The 21,514-nt window shown below is 32.2% G+C and overlaps 2 protein-coding genes across 6 annotated transcripts in view; one reads left to right on the top strand and one right to left on the bottom strand.

The window, feature by feature from the left end:
- The window catches only part of LOC127708845 (rho GTPase-activating protein 17-like), a 76,594-nt gene that overhangs the window by 44,608 nt on the left and 10,472 nt on the right, over positions 1-21,514 (bottom strand). For 4 of the 5 annotated variants that reach the window (XM_052214002.1, XM_052214000.1, XM_052214003.1 and 1 more), the window contains exons 1-3: positions 15,008-15,179; positions 2,314-2,455; positions 17-93 (exon numbers count right to left, since the gene is read on the bottom strand). In XM_052214002.1, the coding sequence (XP_052069962.1) occupies positions 17-93; positions 2,314-2,455; positions 15,008-15,078 (290 nt within the window). In that variant the 5' untranslated portion in view covers positions 15,079-15,179. Of the gene's footprint in view, positions 1-16; positions 94-2,313; positions 2,456-15,007; positions 15,180-21,514 lie in introns of those variants that run through there. The other variant, XM_052214001.1, reaches the window with a different exon arrangement.
- The window catches only part of LOC127708863 (ribosome biogenesis regulatory protein homolog), a 36,480-nt gene continuing 30,231 nt past the window's right edge, over positions 15,266-21,514 (top strand). Inside the window, exon 1 of the mRNA XM_052214031.1 lies at positions 15,266-15,441. Coding sequence (XP_052069991.1) covers positions 15,290-15,441 — 152 coding nt within the window. The 5' untranslated portion in view covers positions 15,266-15,289. The remainder of the gene's footprint in view (positions 15,442-21,514) is intronic.

The raw sequence follows: 21,514 nt of genomic DNA, 5'->3' as shown, positions 1-21,514 counted from the left end.
CAGTGTGAAAACTTACCCCATTAATGTATCATTACCAAGCACAGCAGCACTTTCTATCATACTGATGGCTAAGCTGGTTTCTGGCATCTTTTTCTAATGAATACAAAATGCAATATTTATCTCACCATCTTGACAGTGGACATAACAACAAATCACTATCATCATATAATGTAATAGTATTTTTTTTATTTTATCCTCTGTAAATATAAAAATTCATAGAAAAATTTGAAGCACATGGCATACATGGCATATCTTTATAAAATGTCCTTTGAAGGATAAGTTACAATTACAACATATCTTTCACTTGATCAAAGATTTCAAATATACTTGAAAGGAATTTGTGTTTTCAAGATGTTTTTATTTAAAAAGCACACTCAATGGAAAACATATGCTCCTTATATTCCATATAGGAATAGTTTAAAAAATACTTGACATAATGATCGTGGAAAAATTTCAGTGGATTCCTATTTGATAGTGACATGATAATTCAGACAACATGTACATTTGTACATAAATTTACTTGATTATAGCCTGTAATAAAATATGATAGCTTAATCTAATAAATTGCTTCGCCGAGCGCAGCTGGATACGACGGCAGAGGTCCAACCCTGAACAGTTGGGGCAAAAATGGACGCAATATTTGCGCTTGATACAGGTCTGAATTTGGATTGCAATTAAATATTTGACACATAAAAAGTATCTGACACAGAATAACTGTAGTCAAAGAACTAAGAATTGGTTATATGATTTGAATTTATATTCAATTTTTTGCTTTTGTGCAATACAATTTGCTGTTGCGAATTGACCCCCCTTCCCCCCCCACAAAAAAAATTAAAAAATCTACCCCACCTTTTTTTTTTGCTTTTGTGCAATACACTATGCTGTTGCATATTAACCATAATTATCCATTTAAATTTACCATAGTGCTAACTTAATCTATTTCATAATAGAATTCAAAATATGGTGTCAAATCTTTCATATGGATTTAAAAAAAAAAAAAAAAGATGCAACATTTGCAGATATTTTTACTGGTCTTCCTTTATGAATATGCATTTCTTTAAACATAATTTAAAAGCAGTGTAAGGGAGGTAATCAAAACGTTGTATTTGGACTACCTCCCTTACACTGCTTTTAAATTGTCTTAATTGTTCATTAACCATTACTTTATACATAATTTAAAAGCAGTGTAAGGAAGGTAATTGAAATGATGTATTTGAATTACCTCCCTTACACTGCTTTAAATTATGTTTTGTACTAAAGTATTTGTCCATTAACCAGGACACCCTTGTTTTTCCCCCTTTTTTGCCCCTAATTCCTAAACGGTTTGAGCCATAACCCCCCAAAGCAAATCCTAACCATCCCTTTGTGGTATGGAAACTTGTGGTATAATTTCAGAGAGATCCATACACCGTTCCACAAGTTATTGTCGGGAAACTAGAAAAATGCTTATTTTTGGCCCCTAATTCCTTAACTGTTGGTACCATAACCCCAAAAATCAATTCCAACCTTCCTTTTGTGGTATTGAAATTTATGGTCAAATTTCATAGAGATCCATTCACTTAATCTAAAGGTATTGTGCGAAAACCAATGTGTCTTCGGACGATGACGATGACACCATCGTCATACTAATATACGACCGCAAATTTTTTTGCGGCCGTATAAAAACAAACTGAGCTGAAAATAAACAAATTATTCATTTTGGTGAATTTCCATTGAATTAAAAGTTACTATTTTACAACTTATACTCTGTTCTCTGTTGTTTGTCATGTATATATTATATATCTTTGTTTGCCATAGCATAGGCTTTTTGCAAATAAAGTATTCATTTATATCTGATTATATTAAATAAATTGTGCATGATAAAATTGACCTATCTGCTGCAGACTTTTTTGCATTTATCATGATTATCAATGAATTATATTTTATATAAGTTTTAGATGTATGAAAAAAATAACACAGAGATACATGTATGTGTCACCTAATCACAAACTTTTATAATTATTGATATAGTTGACAACAGTATGTCTATTGTCTGGATTTTTTTACTGCAGGTGAGACAAAAAGTATTTCAAGAAGAAATAGGTTCCCATACATGATGATTGAAAGATTGAAACTTGAAGATTGTATTTATCTGTTCACTGCATTGCACACAATAAAAATATCAAATTTCTTTCACTCATGGTAGAAATATGATTCAGCTTGTTTTAAAAAACAATCTTTTTCAGACATTGTTTTTATTTAATCTCCTTGCTTTTCATGCAGGTAATTTTGATCCTTGTTCATTCAATAGGCAATAAAGATACAATGTCATACCAATCGTTTCTCATAATCTGATGTGGAGGTTTTAACCCATGCTTCAATTTTCTTTGTAGTTCTTGTACTGACATCTTTAACTTGATCAACTCTTTTCTCAACTGACTGCAAATCCTCTGATAGAACCTCTGTTTTTTCTGTCCTAAAATGAAGAAATATTTCTGTATTTAATTTAGGTTAAATCTTACACCTGACAATTCGTAAACAGATAAGTTTTATCAATGAAATAACAACCTTGCTAACCTGACACTGGGGATATTTTAATAACTACAAAAGCTGTCAAAATAAAACCCATCCCAAACTTTTCCATTTTGCAGTCAAAGAAAAAAGAACCAAAGCAAATAATTTAATCATTAAGATTAACAAAGAGTGCACATGCTGAAATGTCTTTCCTTACTTACCATGATTGAATTTATGTTGAAAGTATGTAGTATGAAGATTTTACTACAAGTATCACATAAACTTAACATTATCAATGATCAAGGTAAATGAGGTCAAGGTCAGATGAACACTGCCAGACAGACATGATCACCTTTCAATTATGCTTTCTCACGAAATATAGCTAGCCTATTGCTTATAGTATCTGTGAAACATACTAATTATCAGAATTATGAAAATTGAATATTGACGATAATGACAAATATACCATAAAACTCAGATCAAGGCAAGATGAACCTTGTCAGACAGACATGTACAACAGGCAATCATTCCATGCACCAAATATAGTTTTGATATTTTGCTTAAAAATATCTAAGAAACAGACTTAACCAGGAAACTAAAAATTGACCAAAGCAAAGAACCATGAAAATGAGGTCAAGGACAATGGACATATATGACAGACAGAAACTTTGTAACATAAGACATCTGTATACAAAGTATGAAGCATCCAGGTCTTCTTCCCTCTGAAATATAAAGCTTTATAGAAATAGTTTACCGGATAGCAATCCCTATGGCTCACATACTGTGACTTTTGTTGCAGGCCAGACAATAATTGAATTGCATTCCTCTCTTAAAATTTGCAAAGTTAACTAAAGATCTAGACCAATTATTATATGCTATTTTACAATCCAAGATTGTGAAAGACACCAGATCTACCTTAAGTATATTAAACTACTTGCATATATAATGTCACTGGTATTTTTTTTCATGTGGATGGTTTCTTTTTCAATTTAATTTTAACATACTTCACTCAGACCTTACAAAAAGACAAAATCCATGGTTAAACTGAAGGGCTTTTTTCCTAAAGGTCTCGGGTTTTGATAACATTGTGAAATGCTAACAACTTGTAATAAGAGTTGAATATAACTTTTACGGAAAGCAAATATGTTAATTTGTATCCATAATTACAGCATGATCGACCCAGTCTCTGACTAGTTACATACCACAATTCTATATTTTCTATAATATTATGTTGCTATAATTTTACTCCATACCACTAGGATTTTTTTTTATTTTGTGGAACAGTTTAAATGAGCTTTTTGACATAGATGGAACTGCTGAAAATTCCATTCATGTGCAGGAAACTACAATAAATCAAAATATTTTCCTTGTTTTTTTTAATGTAGGAGGAAAGTACAATGTATATCCCTTTATCCATTATAGTATAATATTTTTTTTTTGATAAGAGCCAGTACCTCTGGACATAAGGCAATATTGACTGAGATACTCAGCAATTAATTTCAATAACACACAATAATAGCAGTAATTTGTGTAGAGATAAGTTATATGACTCAGACAAGATAAATTGACATCTAGTTCTCATCTTGTCAAAAGTTAGCAAGGTCAATAATAAGCTTGTACCATGTTACATCTATCTATTAAGAAATAATTTAAACAGGATATTGCCAAGATACAGAATTACTGACATTATATTTTCTGGATTATACCATTGAGTCATTGTAATACTTATAACATGTAGTCAATTACTTATTTATTTATAAAAAATGCATGTAGTGTAATTTTGAAAATAAGTCATGTGAAATCAAAGTACATGTACATACATGTATGTCATTACATGATATTTCACTTAAAAACAGATACAAGGATCAGCACATTAATGCAAGTGTACAACAACCAAAAAACATATATAATAAAAAAAATATTGGTCTTTTCAAAGGAGGTATTTTTTTTTATCTTATTGTCAAATAAATGTGGATAGTGTCCACATGTGGACACAGATGATGCCCCTTGCATATCATATAGTTATAAAGGGACATAACTGAAGAACAGTAAAAGTGACGCTACCCAAATTTGAACTTGATGTGAGTTTTGTGTTAATAAGCATTGTGTGTAAGTCTCACAACATTTGGTTGAGGCTAACTTAAGTAGAGAACAGAAACTAAAATTTCAGCAATTTTTCTATTTGTAAACACGCATAACTCTAGAACGGTTGTGTACAAGTCTCACAACATTTGGTTGAGGCTAACTTAAGTAGAGAACAGAAACTAAAATTTCAGCAATTCATCTATTTGTAAACACGCATAACTCTAGAACGGTTGTGTACAAGTTTTATAACATTTGGTTGAGACAAACCAAAGTTAGAGAACGGAAACGAAAAATTCAGCAATTTTTATGTTTATAAAGGGACATAACTCAAGAATGGTAAAAGTGTTACCACCAAATTTCGTACTTACTCTGTATTATGTAGTAATAAGCATTGTGTATAAGTTTCATAACATTTGGTTGAGGCAAACTAAAGTTAGAAAACGGAAACAAAAAATTTGTACTTGATCTTAGTTTTGTGGTAATGAATATTGTGTATAAGTTTCATAATGTTTGGTTGGGGCAAACTTAAGTTACAGAATGGAAACTAAAAATTTTGCAATCTTTTGATTTATAAAGGGGCATAACTCAATAATGGTTAAAGTGACACTACCCAAATTCAACTTGATCTGCGTTTTATCAGTGGAAGTCAAAATTAAACATTGCATTGTATAAAGCATTGATTGTAGTTGATTCAACTATAATCATGGACAAAGGAAGATAACTCCAATTTTGGTGAAAATTACTTGATATTTAGAAGAAAATAAAATTTTTGCAATTTTTCCATTTATAAAGGGGAATAACTCTAGAATGGTTAAAGTGACGCCACCAAAATTCAAACTTGATCTGTGTTTTGTGGTAATAAGCATTGTGTATAAGTTTCATAACATTTGGTTGAGGCAAACTTAAGTTAGAGAACGGAAACTAAAAATTTTGCAATTTTTCCATTTATAAAGGGGCATAACTCTAGAACGGTTAAAGTGACGCCACCAAAATTCAAACTTGATCTGTGTTTTGTGGTAATAAGCATTGTGTATAAGTTTCATACATTTGGTTGCGGCAAACTTAAGTTAAAGTAGAAACTAAAAATTTTGCAATTTTTCCATTTATAAAGGGGCATAACTCTAGAACGGTTAAAGTGACGCCACCAAAATTTAAACTTGATCTGTGTTTTGTTATAATAAGCATTGTGTATAAGTTTCATAACATTTGGTTGAGGCAAACTCTAGTTAGAGAACGGAAACCAATTTCGGGACGTACGTACAGACGGACACGGGTAAAACTTAATGCCCCCACCGCTACGGCGGGGGCATAAAAATTTTAAATTTAGATGGTTAGAAATTTAGAAAGTTTAAAAGGCCTTAATATATATTATTTTTGTTTGGTTTGGTCAACAAAAGAAGGACATGAATTTGCAATAAGGTTCGATTGTTTTTTATTAATTATTGTCAATTGTTCTGTTGCCATGTTTTACATCAATTCTGAATGAAATGATCTCATTTAATAAACATCATAGCATATTTTGACCAAGTTTCATGTTTGGTTCAAATACAAAATGTAAGCCCTTTAGATGTCAGACCACCAATTCACCCACTCCAATTTAGAACATATGTAAAAGAAGCCCTTCCCTGGGAAAAATTAGTGCTTTTGATGTCAATGTTTACTTAAACTGACCAACAAATTTGCAGAAATGAAACTTTGGTTAAAGCAAAATATATTTATACCATTTTGAGTCAAAATTTACTTGTCTATGAGTTTGCATTAATAAACTGTTAACACAGAGATATGTCTCGCCTTTTTGATATTTTGACAGTAAAATGCAAATGTTGAAATTAAAATAGCAATACTTTAACATGTAAGTTATGAAAAATAATCAAAGTCAATGAATGAACCATGACTGAAGGTACAGGGCCAAACAATCTCCATGGAAATGAGATGTGCCTATGCTAATACAACTGCATACCAAATATTATTGACCTACCACTAGTGGTTCCCCATGAACCGACCTAATCACAAACTAATTCATGTAAACTAAGCAAAAGTTTCAAAGTCAATAGACAATGACTGAGGGGGTGGGGCCAAATAATCTCCATGGAAATGAGATGTGCCAACACTAATACAACTGCATACCAAATATCATTGACCTACCACTAGTGGTTCCCCATAAACTGACCTAATCACAAACTAATACATGTAAACTACGTAAAAGTTTCAAAGTCAAAGACCATGACTGCGGGGGTAGGGCCAAATAATATCTATGGAAATGAGATGTGCCAATGCTAATACAACTGCATACCAAATATCATTAACCTACCCCTAGTGGTTCCCAATAATCTGACCTAAATCACAAACTAATACATTGTTGATTGCCGCTGGAAACAGCATACCTATATGGGTCAAGGCGAGACAACAATCGATGATTAATGTGCTCCATAGTATACTTTTTTAAGATTTAATGCTTGTTTTTTGCCCTTTTATGGCCCCTAATTACTAAAATTTTGAGGAAATTACCCCCAAAATCAATCCCAGCCTTCCCTTTGTGGTATGGTACCTTGCAGTACAATTTCAGAGAGATCCATACACTTGAACACAAGTTATTGTCTGGAAACTAGAAAAATGCTTATTTTTGGCCCCTTATTCCTAAACTTTTTGGGCAATTACCCCCAAACTCAATGCCAGCTTTCCCTTTGTGATATGGAACCTTGTAGTACAATTTCCTAAAGATCCATTCACTTACACACAAGTTATTGTCATGAAACTAGTAAAATGCTTGTTTTTTGCCCCTTTTTGGCCCCTTATTCCTAAAATTTGGAGGCAATTACCCCCAAAATCAATCCCAGCATTCCCTTTGTGATATGCAACCTTGTGATACAATGTCAGAGAGATCCATACACTCACACACAAGTTATTGTCATGAAACTAGAAAAATGCTTGTTTTTTGCCCCTTTTTTGCCCCATAATTCCTAAAATTTGGAGGCAATTACCCCCAAAATCAATCCCAGCATTCCCTTTGTGATATGGAACCTTGTGGTACAATGTCAGAGAGATCCATACACTTGCACACAAGTTATGTCTGGAAGTTACAAAAATGCTTATTTTTGGCCCCTTTTTGGCCCCTAATTCCTTAACTGTTGGTACCATAACCCCCAAAATCAATCCCCACCTTCCTTTTGTGGTATTGAACCTTATGGTAAAATTTCATTGAGATCCATTCACTTAAACTAAAGTTAGAGTGCGAAAACTAATGTGTCTTCGGACAACGACAAAAAAAATTTTTTGCGGTTGTATAAAAAATTGGTTGAATAGATAGGGATTTTGAATTGGTGATCTGACACCAAAATTTTAAGCAAAAGAAGATGAAAATAAGTAAAATTAAGGGAAAAATGACAATAACAGGTGCAAAATGATGGCAGCTTAGTGAGCTAGGTGAGTGAAAAAAATGCAATAATTTTAAAAGATAGACATAAGTAACCAATAAAATGCTTCGCTAGGGCGCAGCTTGATACGACCGCAGAGGTCGAACCCTGAACAGTTGGGGCAAGTATGGACACAACATTCAAGCTTGATACAGCTCTGAATTTGGATTGTTATTAAATATTTGACACAGCATAGGTTTCTGACACAGAAAGAATGTGGTCTAAGAACTTGAATTTTTTTAATTTACCTATTATGGTCCAATGTCCAAAATCAAAATACATGGTTAGATTCAGCATATCAAAGAACCCCATATATTCAATTTTTGTTAAAATCAAACAAAAAAGTTTAATTTTGGACCCCAACTTGGACAAACTTGAAAACTGGGCCCATAATCAAAAATCTAAACACATGTTTAGATTCAGCATATCAAAGAACCCCAAGAATTCAATTTTTGTTAAAATCAAACTAAGTTTCATTTTGGACCCTTTGGACCTCAATGAAGACCAATTTAAAAAACGGGACCCAAATTAAAAATCTAAAAACTTGGTTAGATTTGGCATATCAAAGAACCCCAATAATTCAATTTTTGATGAAATCAAACAAAGTTTAATTTTGGACCCTTTTGACCTCAATATGAACCAATTTGATAACGGGGTCCACAAATAAAAAATCTAAATACATGGTTAGATTCAGCATATCAAAGAACCTCAAATATTCAATTTTTGTTGAAATCAAAAAAAGTTTAATTTTGGACCCCAAATTTGGACCAACTTGAAAACTGGGCCCATAATCAAAAATCTAAATACATGTTTAGATTCAGCATATCAAAGAACCCCATATATTCAATTTTTGTTGAAATCAAACAAAGTTTAGATACTGGACCCTATCTTGGACCAACTTGAAAACTGGGCCCATAATCAAAAATCTAAACACATGTTTAGATTCAGCATATCAAAGAACCCCAAGAATTCAATTTTTGTTAAAATCAAACTTAGGTTAATTTTGGACCCTTTGGACCTTAATGTAGACCAATTTAAAAAACAGGACCCAAAATTAAAAATCTAAATACACAGTTAGATTTGGCATATCAAAGAACCCCAATAATTCAATTTTAGATGAAATCAAACAAAGTTTAATTTTGGACCCTTTTGACCTCAATATGAACCAATTTGATAACGGGGTCCACAAATAAAAAATCTAAATACATGGTTAGATTCAGCATATCAAAGAACCCCACATATTCAATTTTTGTTGAAATCAAACAAAGTTTAATTTTGGACCCCAATTTGGACCAACTTGAAAACTGGGCCAAAAATCAAAATCTAAATACATGTTTAGATTCAGCATATCAAAGAACCTCATATATTCAATTTTTGCTAAAATCAAACAAAGTTTAATTTTGGACCCTTTGGACCTTAATGTAGACCAATTTGAAAACTGGACCCAAAATTAAAAATCTAAATACACTGTTAGATTCGGCATAACAAATAAATAAATGTGATCAAAGATTTTACAAATCTAATGCGCCATACTGTGCAATTAAAGATTACTTCTTGAAATTTTTCAATATTTGAAATTTGAAAAAAAAATAATATTTGAAGAATAATTCTTTTTAATTTCTGAAATCTGAAATAAGAAAAAATTGACCCCCCACAATTTCTTTTTATCCCCCCCCCCCTTTTTTCCCCAAAAAAATTCTTTTCCTCAAGATATGGTCATAATCTCAATTCAAATTTCCAATGGAGTTGGCAACCATAATTACCCATTTAAATTTACCATAGTGCTAACTTAATCTATTTTATAATAGAATTAAAAATATAGTGTCAAATCTTTCATATGGATTTTTTTGTAAAAAAAAAAGATGCAACATTTGCAGATATTTTTACTGGTCTTCCTTTATAAATATGCATTTCTTTAAACATAATTTAAAAGCAGTGTAAGGGAAGTAACCAAAACGTTGTATTTGGATTACCTCCCTTACACTGTTTTAAATTATCTTTATTGTTCATTAACCATTACTTTATACATAATTTTAAAGCAGTGTAAGGGAGATAATTTCAATGATGAATTTGATTTATCTCCCTTACACTGCTTTAAATTATGTTTTGTACTAAAGTATTTGTCCATTAACCAGGACAACCTTGTTTTTCCCCCTTTTTTGCCCCTAATTCCTAAACGGTTTGAGCCATAACCCCCCAAAGCAAATCCTAACAATCCCTTTGTGGTATGGAAACTTGTAGTATAATTTCAGAGAGATCCATACACTGTTCCACAGTTATTGTCTGGAAACTAGAAAATGCTTATTTTTGGCCCCTAATTCCTTAACTGTTGGTACAATAACCCCCAAAATCAATCCCAACCTTCCTTTTGTGGTATTTAACCTTATGGTCAAATTTCAAAAAGATCCATTCACTTAAACTAAAGTTAGAGTGCGAAAACCAGTGTGTATTCGGACGACGACGCCGGACGACGACGACGCCGCCGGACGACGACGACGACGCCAACGTCATACCAATATACGACCACAAAATTTTTTTGCGGTCGTATAAAAACAGTTACTTAACAAGCTAAACTTTATCAGTACAGTTCATTAAACATGTTAAATGTGAATTAAAAAATAGGGGACAAAAGTTCATATAAACTTGATAAACATTGCCTCCCACTATGTCTACCTTCAAGTTAAAATATCTTCAGGTCTATAGAAACTAAAATTTGGACTATAAATGTTGATGTTGTATATTATCTAGCTGTTAGATTGTTTCTTTGAGTGCACTGTAAGTACAATGCACACATAATATCCGTGCTAAGATTTAACAAGATTTCATGATAAGACAAATTATGGGTGTGTGATTATTTACATAATATAGAAGGAACCAGTCAATTACAGTCTCAATCAGGCAATGTACATGTATATAAATCATCACTTAAGTACCTCTCTTGTGAGTACTTCAGCTCATTAAGATCAAATTTTAATTGTTCTTTTCCCTGAGAATATATTTTTTTTAAGTTATTGTAGCTAGTAAAAACTAAAATAAATAGTGAGAAACATACAATACTTTTATTGATTCGTATGATAATTTATATTTTCTTTTTGATAAATGATTGATTTTGTAAAAGAAATATTTCCCTAATTTTATCTAAAAATCTCCAAAATAATATTTAGCTATCAGTTAATCACATTTATCCACAGCACTTAGATGTACATCAGTATACCTACAAAATATACTATAGTTTACCATTCTTCAGCTTTGTAGCTACATGTATTAATGACGAATTGGATAATAAGGCTAGTAAAATGTACCTAACAGAAATGATATGTTTATCTTTATTCCTTCAATTATGATGAAATAAATTGGAACATAGTGTACTTAATCTATAAATTATAAGTACTCTAGATTTTTTTTCTCAACCTTGTCATTAAGTCACATGAACAAAAGTGTAGACCAGGGGAGAAATGTCCTCTCAACCCACATCATTCATGAAACAATAGCTATAGATAGTTCTTAAAATAATTAAATTTCATAAACTCTTAGAATGAAAACAGGAAATCTGATAATGAATCTGTATTCTGAATCATTCTGTTTATCTAATTATAGATCTGTTACTAATAAAATACATTAGTTTTTTTTATCAGATCTCCACAAGATACTGGTGTATTACAATAAAAACAAATGTTTATGAAAAATAGACATCTGTCTTCTTCATCTGAATTTGATGGAAATGTAATTAACATTTTTTTAACAAATAGCTACAGACATTTATATATAATTATGATTTATATGAATATGCATTTTTTTTTTTATCAATAATGAAATATTCACTGTTACAAAGCTTCATGTTTGATGAAGATTGTACACTGTTATACTATATCACCCTAGTATGTATCATACTACATGTATAAATGCATCTAAAAAATAAACTCAAATGCAAAATTTAACATAAGACAATGAAGCCTAACATATAGGTCATACATTGTAATGACCTATCTTTGAATATACACCCTCTTTTATACTTCCCTTTGGCCATTTTTTCAGATACAAATGCAAATTTTCTTGAGAAGTTTAAAACTGATATAAATTATCAGCCTTACTGTCAATTGATTATCAAACAAATATTTAGCAGTAAATATTTAAGGCCAATTGATGGATTTTCATAAATGTAATCAATGATTCAACAGCCCGGGACGACTGATGAGTCTTCAACGCAGCGAGAAAATCCAGCACTCTGAAACATACAAATGAATCAAAATTAAAAAGCACACAAGACTAACAAAGGCTAGAGGTTCCTGACAATGCAAAAATGCTTTAAGTAGCGGGGTTAAACATGTTTTGTTTCTCAACCCTCCCCCTATACCTCTAGCCAATGTGGAATAAAAAAGTTAAGGGGGCATAATTCCTCAAATTCTAAAACAGATAAAAAAAAAATTTGAAGCAAAGTTGACACACCATGTGATGAAATTTTGGTTTAAATTGAACAAAGAAGTCAAAACAGGCAGGTTGTTGTCTATTTGCAGAGGGTGTAACAATGTGATATATGTACAAATGTAATGCTGCATAATGACAGGAATCAGCTTGATGTAGTGTCATTAGGACACACCTACAGGACACACTGGTTCATGAAATGGAACATCAAGTCTGAAAATCATACATCCAGAATGTGTATACACACCAAAATGACAAACGTAATATAAACTAATAATTTTCATTTCAAAAGGGTAAGCTCAAATAGTAAAAATACTTTTCTCCATTGAGTCCCTCCAACTACACTCACAAAATTTCACCCTTAAGTACACAGATCCCAATAAATATAAATAAAAGCTTAAGGGGATGAGGGTAAGCAACTGCAAAAAAAAAACCCCAAAAAATGTCTAGCTATAGAGGGCAACATACAGTCTTCAACAGTAGACAAGTGTTAATAATATCTGTTAAGTTCAAAATCTTCCTGTGTCTATAAAAATAATAAACCAGGAACAAGAAAAGAACAGACCCATGTTGCACTTATTTGATACATTGTATGTCCAAGGGCAATAACTATTTTTTTTAAACTTTTTAAAAATATGAAAATATGATAGAGAAATGTAGGCTTGAAAGCACCAACAATGCAATTTTCAATATAAAAAATTTCCAAGGGGCAGAACTCTTTAAAAAAATATTTGATCAGCACTGTTTTTCAAATTTGTGAGAGGCATTTCTGATATAAACCTTTGATATAAATATCTAGCAAGAATTGTACATGTGATGAGAGCCTCTACAGATTTCTATAGAATTTACATTTATACATGTTATAAGGGACATAATTTCTGATTAAATAATTGATAAGTGCTGATTTTCAAACCATTCCCAGGCATTGCTGATAAATGTATAAACCTTCATTCTAATATGACGTTCTTCAAACACTTTGAGTACACACGTGTGGTAAAATATGAATATATTCATATATCAGCTGATCTGCAACATCATGATTTGTTTGGGTTGTTCACACCATACTTCCACATCATATGCTTTTAACAAATGAGTTACAATGTACCTGAGATCCCCTGAGTTACCCCGAAATCAAATGGTGTAAACGACATCACTGAACGATGACGTTTAAGCATGTCACAAATTCAACTTTCTTCATCTTATACGTCAATATTAATAGTGTGTTCAATTAAAAGAACAGCAAATATTTCCCTTCACCAAGAGCACTTCCAACCAACAGAATTGCTGTCTTTGTCCTATAAGAATATAAGAAATCATGGGGGTTTGAATTTATATTGATGTTACCATTGGTTGGCCCTTTTTGTCGATATTTAACCCCTCTCTATCTCTCTAGGTAAAATCATTATCTCACTGTCAAACACCCCCGTAGTAGTAGTGTAGAAGTCACGAATAGTAATCGATGATTTGCAGCATTAACAACAAAAAGTGAGAAACTGAAATGGTTTTAATGACTTCATATATTGAAAATGCCACAGTAATACACCATGCATCTTTCGATTATGAATGTAAACTGGATGTATTAATTTGATTGTAAACTAGGAAATGAATTCGGAATTATGTTACGAAATTTCTTTAGATTATCAAGTTGCAGTTGATATTCAAGAATTTCAAGTATTTACTTTAAAACTACTAAAGTGATTCATTATGATGGATAATTGTTTTTATTTTGCATGAAATTATGTTCAGTTTTATGATTAAGAGTCTAACCTTGTCCTTGTTTAAAAAGAGGGGTGCTGATTGTATAAGTCAATAAAAGCATGTGTTCGACTTATTAAATTTTTTTCTTCGTAATTGAATTTAAATTTTACTTTTTATCTAAATTTTCATCAGCATTTGCTAAAAAGTAATTAAATAATGCAATTAATCGCCCCTCTAGATCAAGCGTTCTCCTGTCAGGTGCGTCAATCTACATGTACAAGCAATCATTCGATGGATATCCCTCCAGCCTCCAACAGTAATCAGGAGGACCCTTTGGATCATAATACAATAGGGGTAATGCAATTACATGCAATTGATAATAAATGCTAACAAAAATGGCAGCTAGCGAAACGAAAACAAATTTTGACACCACCTTTCAATTATATATAGTGCAGTTATTTAACAATGGCGGGGACCATTTGACGATGGCATTGCACCATTATAAAACAGGTCATGGAGATCACTGACCCAGGATTGATTGGTGTTTACTTTACTCCGCCTCAGCACAAAAAGGCTATATGGCGGAGACAAATGCCCAGGAGAGACGGTCAAGATGGATGTTGGGAAGGGTTAGTACTGACGAGATTGACACCATTTTTGTGTAAAAAAAAGCATTAAAAAGTCATATTGCTCAGTAATATCCCAACCATATCACCAGTGTTGTATACCAGTATTGTAGTCTTTTTTTATTTATTTTTTTTCAATACTGGAACAGTGGTATACTAGTATTGCGATCGCCAAGTATAGGAGATCCCACCTCTAGGCTCAGTGTTACGAATCCAAATAAATAATTGCCATTTTATTTAATCAAACTAGGTGTTAGCACTGTTACTCACCTTCCTAAATTTTGATCAGCGAGTTGTTTCGCTCTCATGAAATTCTTGCGAAGATTCTCTGGCTTAAACATTTTCAAAATACTAATGCCTAGGCATTTAGGGATTAAAAATAACTAATTTATGTAGGGTTCATGATTATAGTCCGTCAATGTTGTGTAGGAAATTGATTCTGCAATATACTTCCGGGAGAAACATTTTGTAAAAACTGTTTGGATTGGTTGATTTTTTTTCTAATAACTTATCAGTGATACTCTCTTATTTATCGTTGGATGTAAACAGAAGATGGCAGACCTCGTGGAAAAAGTTTTGAGAGAGGCAGCAGAGAAGGAATCAAAGTTTAAAACTATTGAAGTTGAAAAAGAGATTGATGTCATTATAGATGAAGGGAATCTCCTTGTGTGTGACACAAACCCTATTGATTTTAAGTTACAAAAGTAAGAAGACCAACATTTCAAAACTAACTGATAAAGGATACACACAAGAAAAATTATTGAAGAATCATTAAATACATGTATTCGCTCATGATGAACAAAACTGTGTAGCTGAAGGGTCGGACGTCTTGATTCCGGGTCCGTTCGCTCTCATTCACGTTCGCACCTCACACATTTGCACCCTTTTAACAGGTCTGGAATAACCACCAATTGGTGGATTATACCTCAATTAACGTATAATCCACGAATTGACATATATTGGTATAGACCAGTTGACGTATAATGCAAGTTTTTTTGTTATTAAATGCTAGTGTGAGATAGGAGCATCATTTTGCAACTTACAACCTATTTTATGACCATTATTGAGTCCTCCGAAAGTTTCAGTTTTGTCAAAGCCTGCTGCATCTCTGGAGAATGCATGTGTACAACAATTCTTTTGTTGAAACATCTGTACTACTACTACTAAATAGAGTTTAATGGCGACTACCCTTGCAGGTATTGTGCCAGATTACCTTATATAAAAACATTTCAAATAAATGTTTTAAAATTTATTATTATTTAGGAATTAACCTGTATTATATATTCATATTATAGTAAATTGTGAGTTTTTTTTTTTTTTTTTTTTTTCCCTTAAATTTAATCTTGATATTTAAATCTGAACTATGGTGTGTATTTTAATTATCTTAATTATCTTGTGGTTAATTTATAGTGAGAAGAAAAATTTATGTGGGCTTATTATTCTGTTATTTGTAACTTAGCCTGCTTTGTTTATAAATATTAAATGATTTGGTAAGTAGGTGTGTTTGTTGTTTTTACATGAAAACTGTAAGTATCAAATACTCTTGGATAGACATATCTGACTTTTCCAAATATGCAAATCCTAGAAGGGGTCTGACATATTCCCGTACATGGTATATACATTAATACAATTATACCGCAGCTCGTACGTCCTTGGTAAATTGTGATTCTCTGTATATTGAATTTGACTAAAGATAGCACCTTCACTTACATTATAAAAGATTCTTAAACTTACGTTCTAGAAGAAAGATATATATAGTATTACCGTGTATGTATAATTAGGATCTATAAGATTAATGTATTGTTTTGACATTTTTGTGTGTAATAAATTGTAAGTGTTCATGTTTTGCAGTTATGTACAGTATAGATACCAGAGAGTGCTATCTTGGTAGTACTTGATTTAGTGTACTACTTAAAAAAAAAAACTTTCGTAAAAGTTTTAGTGTATATTGTCAAATTCAACGGGGTTATGTTTCTAATATTTAGAAATCATAAACTGATAAATGATACCTTCCAGCTCTGTTACAACTATTAAAAGGCCAATATTTAGAAATGAAAAAAACTAAAAAAGGTAAATAATATATATCTACCAAATTATTTGTTTTTGGTGTCGCCCGTTTAGACTGGAGTTGTTTCCCTTGCACTGTAAAGAAATAAATTGTAGGTAAATATTTGCATCTGTACTATTGACCATGATTGACTTTTAATAATGAAAGTCAAGTATTAACAAAGAGCTCCATTCAACTGTGGAGTTGTACTCATAATCACATGACTGCAGACAGTATTGATGTCCATTGACAGGTGATTAGTGGTAAATTTGCCAATCAAGAAATGACAAGATAACAATGGAAGAAACTGCAAATACAATTACTGATTAAATGCAATATGTTATGTCACTATACTAAACTAGGAATGTTTGACATGTTTTCATACAATAATATGGTTTTAAGAAAACAATGCTTCATTTTGGTTGAATAATTTGCTTTGAAAAACAAAGAATTATACGTCAATTGGTCTATACCATTATATGTCAATTGGTGTATTATACGTCAGTTGAGTTATAACCCACCAATTGGTGGTTATTCCTGACCTGTTTTATTGGTTTTGTGTTGAATAATATTTTAATCGTGTTTTACAGGTTGGGAACAAATTATAGTTATCTCATACCATAATTTTTCAAACTCGTACCACTGCTAACTCATACCAGGATAAAGTCGTACCATTGCAACTTGTACCAACTTATTTGCACGGAAATGGTGTTAAATGTTGAATATATATTTAAATTTAACTGAATAACTCATAAGTCTATAAAAAGTATATAATGCATGGCTCATGCAAGCAGGCAACTGGGGTGAAGAAGTCACTTTCCCGTCCGTCACTTCCCTTTGCCCGACCGTCAAAAGTGATAACTAGTCGCCCTGTAGCTGCGGAACCATAGCTCTTAGGTCCTTATGAAATTTTTATACGACCGCAAAAAAATTTTTGTGGTCGTATATTGGTATGACGTTGGCGTCGTCGTCGTCGTCCGGCGTCGTCGTCCGAATACACATTAGTTTTCGCACTCTAACTTTAGTTTAAGTGAATGGATCTCAATGAAATTTTACCATAAGGTTCAATACCACAAAAGGAAGGTGGGGATTGATTTTGGGGGTTATGGTACTAACAGTTAAGGAATTAGGGGCCAAAAGGGGCCAAAAATAAGCATTTTTGTAACTTCCAGACATAACTTGTGTGTAAGTGTATGGATCTCTCTGACATTGTAACACAAGGTTCCATATCACAAAGGGAATGCTGGGATTGATTTTGGGGGTAATTGCCTCCAAATTTTAGGAATTAGGGGCCAAAAAGGGGCAAAAAACAAGCATTTTTCTAGTTTCATGACAATAACTTGTTTGTAAGTGTATGGATCTTTATGAAATTGTACTACAAGGTTCCATATCACAAAGGGAATACTGGGATTGATTTTTGGGGTAATTTCCTCCAAATTTTAGGAATTAGGGGCCAAAAAGGGGCAAAAAACAAGCATTTTTCTAGTTTCATGACAATAACTTGTTTGTAAGTGTATGGATCTTTATGAAATTGTACTACAAGGTTCCATATCACAAAGGGAAGGCTGGGATTGATTTTGGGGGTTTTCCCTCAAAATTTTAGTAATTAGGGGCCATAAAAGGGCAAAAAAAACATGCATTTTTCTAGTTTCAGGACAATAACTTGTGTGTAAGTGTATGGATCTTTATGAAATTGTACTGCAAGGTTCCATATCACAAAGGGAAAGCTGGAATTGAGTTTGGGGGTAATTGCCCTAAACGTTTAGGAATTTGGGGCCAAAAAGGGGCCAAAAAACAAGCATTTTTCTAGTTTCCAGACAATAACTTGTGTTCAAGTGTATGAATCTCTCTGAAATTGTACTGCAAGGTACCATACCTCAAAGGGAAAGCTGGGATTGAGTTTGGGGGTGATGAATCATAAGGGGGTTCAAAAAATTGGGGGGGATTTTTTTTTTCCTTTTTTTTCTTTAACATTTTCCATTTTAAATTGGTTATTTCTGATTTATATATAAAAGCAAATAATAATGATATGGTTTGAATAGGCATACATGTGAACCTCCCGACGGGAGTACAATAATCCCGTTTTCAGGGGTCTCCTCCCGACCTCCCGTTGAAGAGGAAAAAATCCCGTGTATGAAATTTTTCATGAATGAAAAATTTCTGACCAACATATCATCTCAGGCATCTGGTGTAACTGACATTACCTGAAGTTATATTTTACCTGTAAATCAATTAACATGCATAATTATATGGCTTCACTTGTCAGCTTGGGTGTCAAACATACTGGTAATCAACGATTTTTACCTCAGGCAAACTGCCGTTGTGTAATAAAAACTGTGTATTTATTGGGTTACTTCCCTTGATTTATCCTGTTTTAAGTTACTTTCCTTTTAATAATGAAAATTTTTAAAAGAATATAAATAAAATATAAATTGAACAAATAATCATAAAAGGATGGTTATTAAATGATTTTAAATGTCTTAGGACAAATAAAAAAATAATAATTTGAAAATTATTTGAGGATTCTATACTTCCTTTCAAGGCTTAAATTGAAATTTATATAATAACTATGACCCTAATTTTACAGATAGAATGATTTTCTGAGTTTTCAAATAAAAACTATTTGCAAGAGAAAAAATAAAAACTATTTGCAGATAGCTAAACAAATGTTCTGGTTGCAATGATTGTTTTATAGAATATGAAGTAAAAAATTTAAAGAACATACTGGAAAAAAACAATGTTAGATTGAACATGTAGAATATAAAGATGGAGAAACTTTATAAGTACGAGGGTACTATAAACATAATAAATTGGATGGAAAGTTGAAGAAAACACACTTTAAAAGACCATTTTTACAGCACACGGTTACATTTACAACAAAATTAATGTCGATTAAAAACCTCCTGATCTGAGTCCTAATCTCCTGACCAAAATTTCCCAATCTCCTGATCTGAGTTTCACAGTCCATCACATGTATGAATAGGTAAATTGAAAATTTTTAAGTTCTTAGACCACTTTCATTCTGTGTCAGAAACCTATGCTGTGTCAAATATTTAATTACAATCCAAATTCAGTGCTGTATCAAGCTTGAATGTTGTGTCCATACTTGCCCCAACTGTTCAGGGTTCGACCTCTGCGGTCGTATCAAGCTGCGCCCCAGCGGAGCATTTTATTTGACTATTTGTGGATCGCAGCTTAGGATGGCTTGCATTTGAAATAGCATTTAATGATTTATAGAAACAGCCATATTGTCAAAATGTCAGCAGGAAGTTCAAATTGAAGGGAGACAATTTTGGTGTGAAATGTACTTAGCCTGGCATCCTGACCCAATCTAATACTTCGTCGATAGGGCCAGGCGTAATACAATCCAAGTGACCAACTATCAGTGCTGAACAGGACTGAATTACTGCGCATGTGCGTATTTTATAATCAAGGAATATATCGATCGGATGGTTAATTAACTGTTGATTCACGATGTTAATCAACAACGCTTGGATTATATTTGTTAAAGTTTTCGAAATTTGTATATAAAATAAAAATAGTTTTCAATAAATTTGTGGCAATATTAATATTTCCCGCCATGTGTCAAGAAATGACGCTATCCCAAGATGCATCATTCTAACATCCAATTGACGGAACCATGTTGTTGTATTCGGCGTGGCTCTACTGTCAAGCAGTTGGCCAGGATCCCAGGCTAAAATGTACTAAAATCAGTACTGTCAAATCTTATGATATATTTCTGGTGGCAATAATTCAAATATTATAAAGTTATCACACATAATCTTTTCCAGGCTCAAAAGCTACACATAGGATTACATAAAAAGGCTTGATTAGTATATGAAAAGTACATTTAAGTTTTATTTTATTAGAATAAAAATTGGATGGGCCCCTAAAATTTCAACTGGGCCCCTGAAAAAAATATTTTGGGGGCCCAGCTGGCCCCTGGAGAAAAAGAGTTAAGTTTAGTCCCTGATGAGTAAAGAATTTCAAAGACATAAACGATTTATTTCTTTAGAACAGAGGAGAAGTATTGACTTTACAGATTGATTGTATGTTATTTCATACAGACAACTTTTTAACACTTCCGGTACTTGTTACTCGAGAGCGTACATCATAACATTCTGATTTTCAGCAAAATAAATTTGTTATTTTATAAGAACGTGTTGAAAATTGCCTTTAGTTAATGTTCAATCCATTTATTGCATTGAAAACGTCATATTCCTTTCCAAATAGCTTGTCAAACATCGTTTATTTTGTAAATATTTGTGGGAACTACGGATCAGAGGAGGGATTGATCGGAACCGGACCAGATATGATCGAAATCTGTATTCTTACAATAATTATCTACGGATGCATGAATGGCACTGCTGACAGAAGAATAATCCTAAAAGGGAAAATTACGCATTCCACACGCATTATAAGACTTTTGGTTAGATCTCCTTGCTTAATGAATATATTTCACTTTATAAGCATTGTTTCATTTTATTGATTAAAGTTGCTTAACTTTGTTAAAATTATATATCTTTTTAATGAGAAACAATGAATTTCATAAACATTATAAACAGAATAGTTTTTAATTCATTTTTAATTGATATATTATCATATTATACTTTCTTTTCCTTTTTGATATAAAAAAAAGTTCTTTTTAGTACTAGATATTTAGTTGGTGGTTTCTGACAAGAGGACCTATATAATTGTGCAACTAGAAATAAATGTTAAACTGAAACAAC

This window comes from Mytilus californianus, unplaced genomic scaffold (assembly GCF_021869535.1).
Source record: "Mytilus californianus isolate M0D057914Y unplaced genomic scaffold, xbMytCali1.0.p SCAF_7, whole genome shotgun sequence".
Classification (NCBI taxonomy): domain Eukaryota; kingdom Metazoa; phylum Mollusca; class Bivalvia; order Mytilida; family Mytilidae; genus Mytilus; species Mytilus californianus.
Note: the sequence above shows the minus strand (reverse complement) of the source record. Positions and strands in the feature narration are given on the sequence as shown.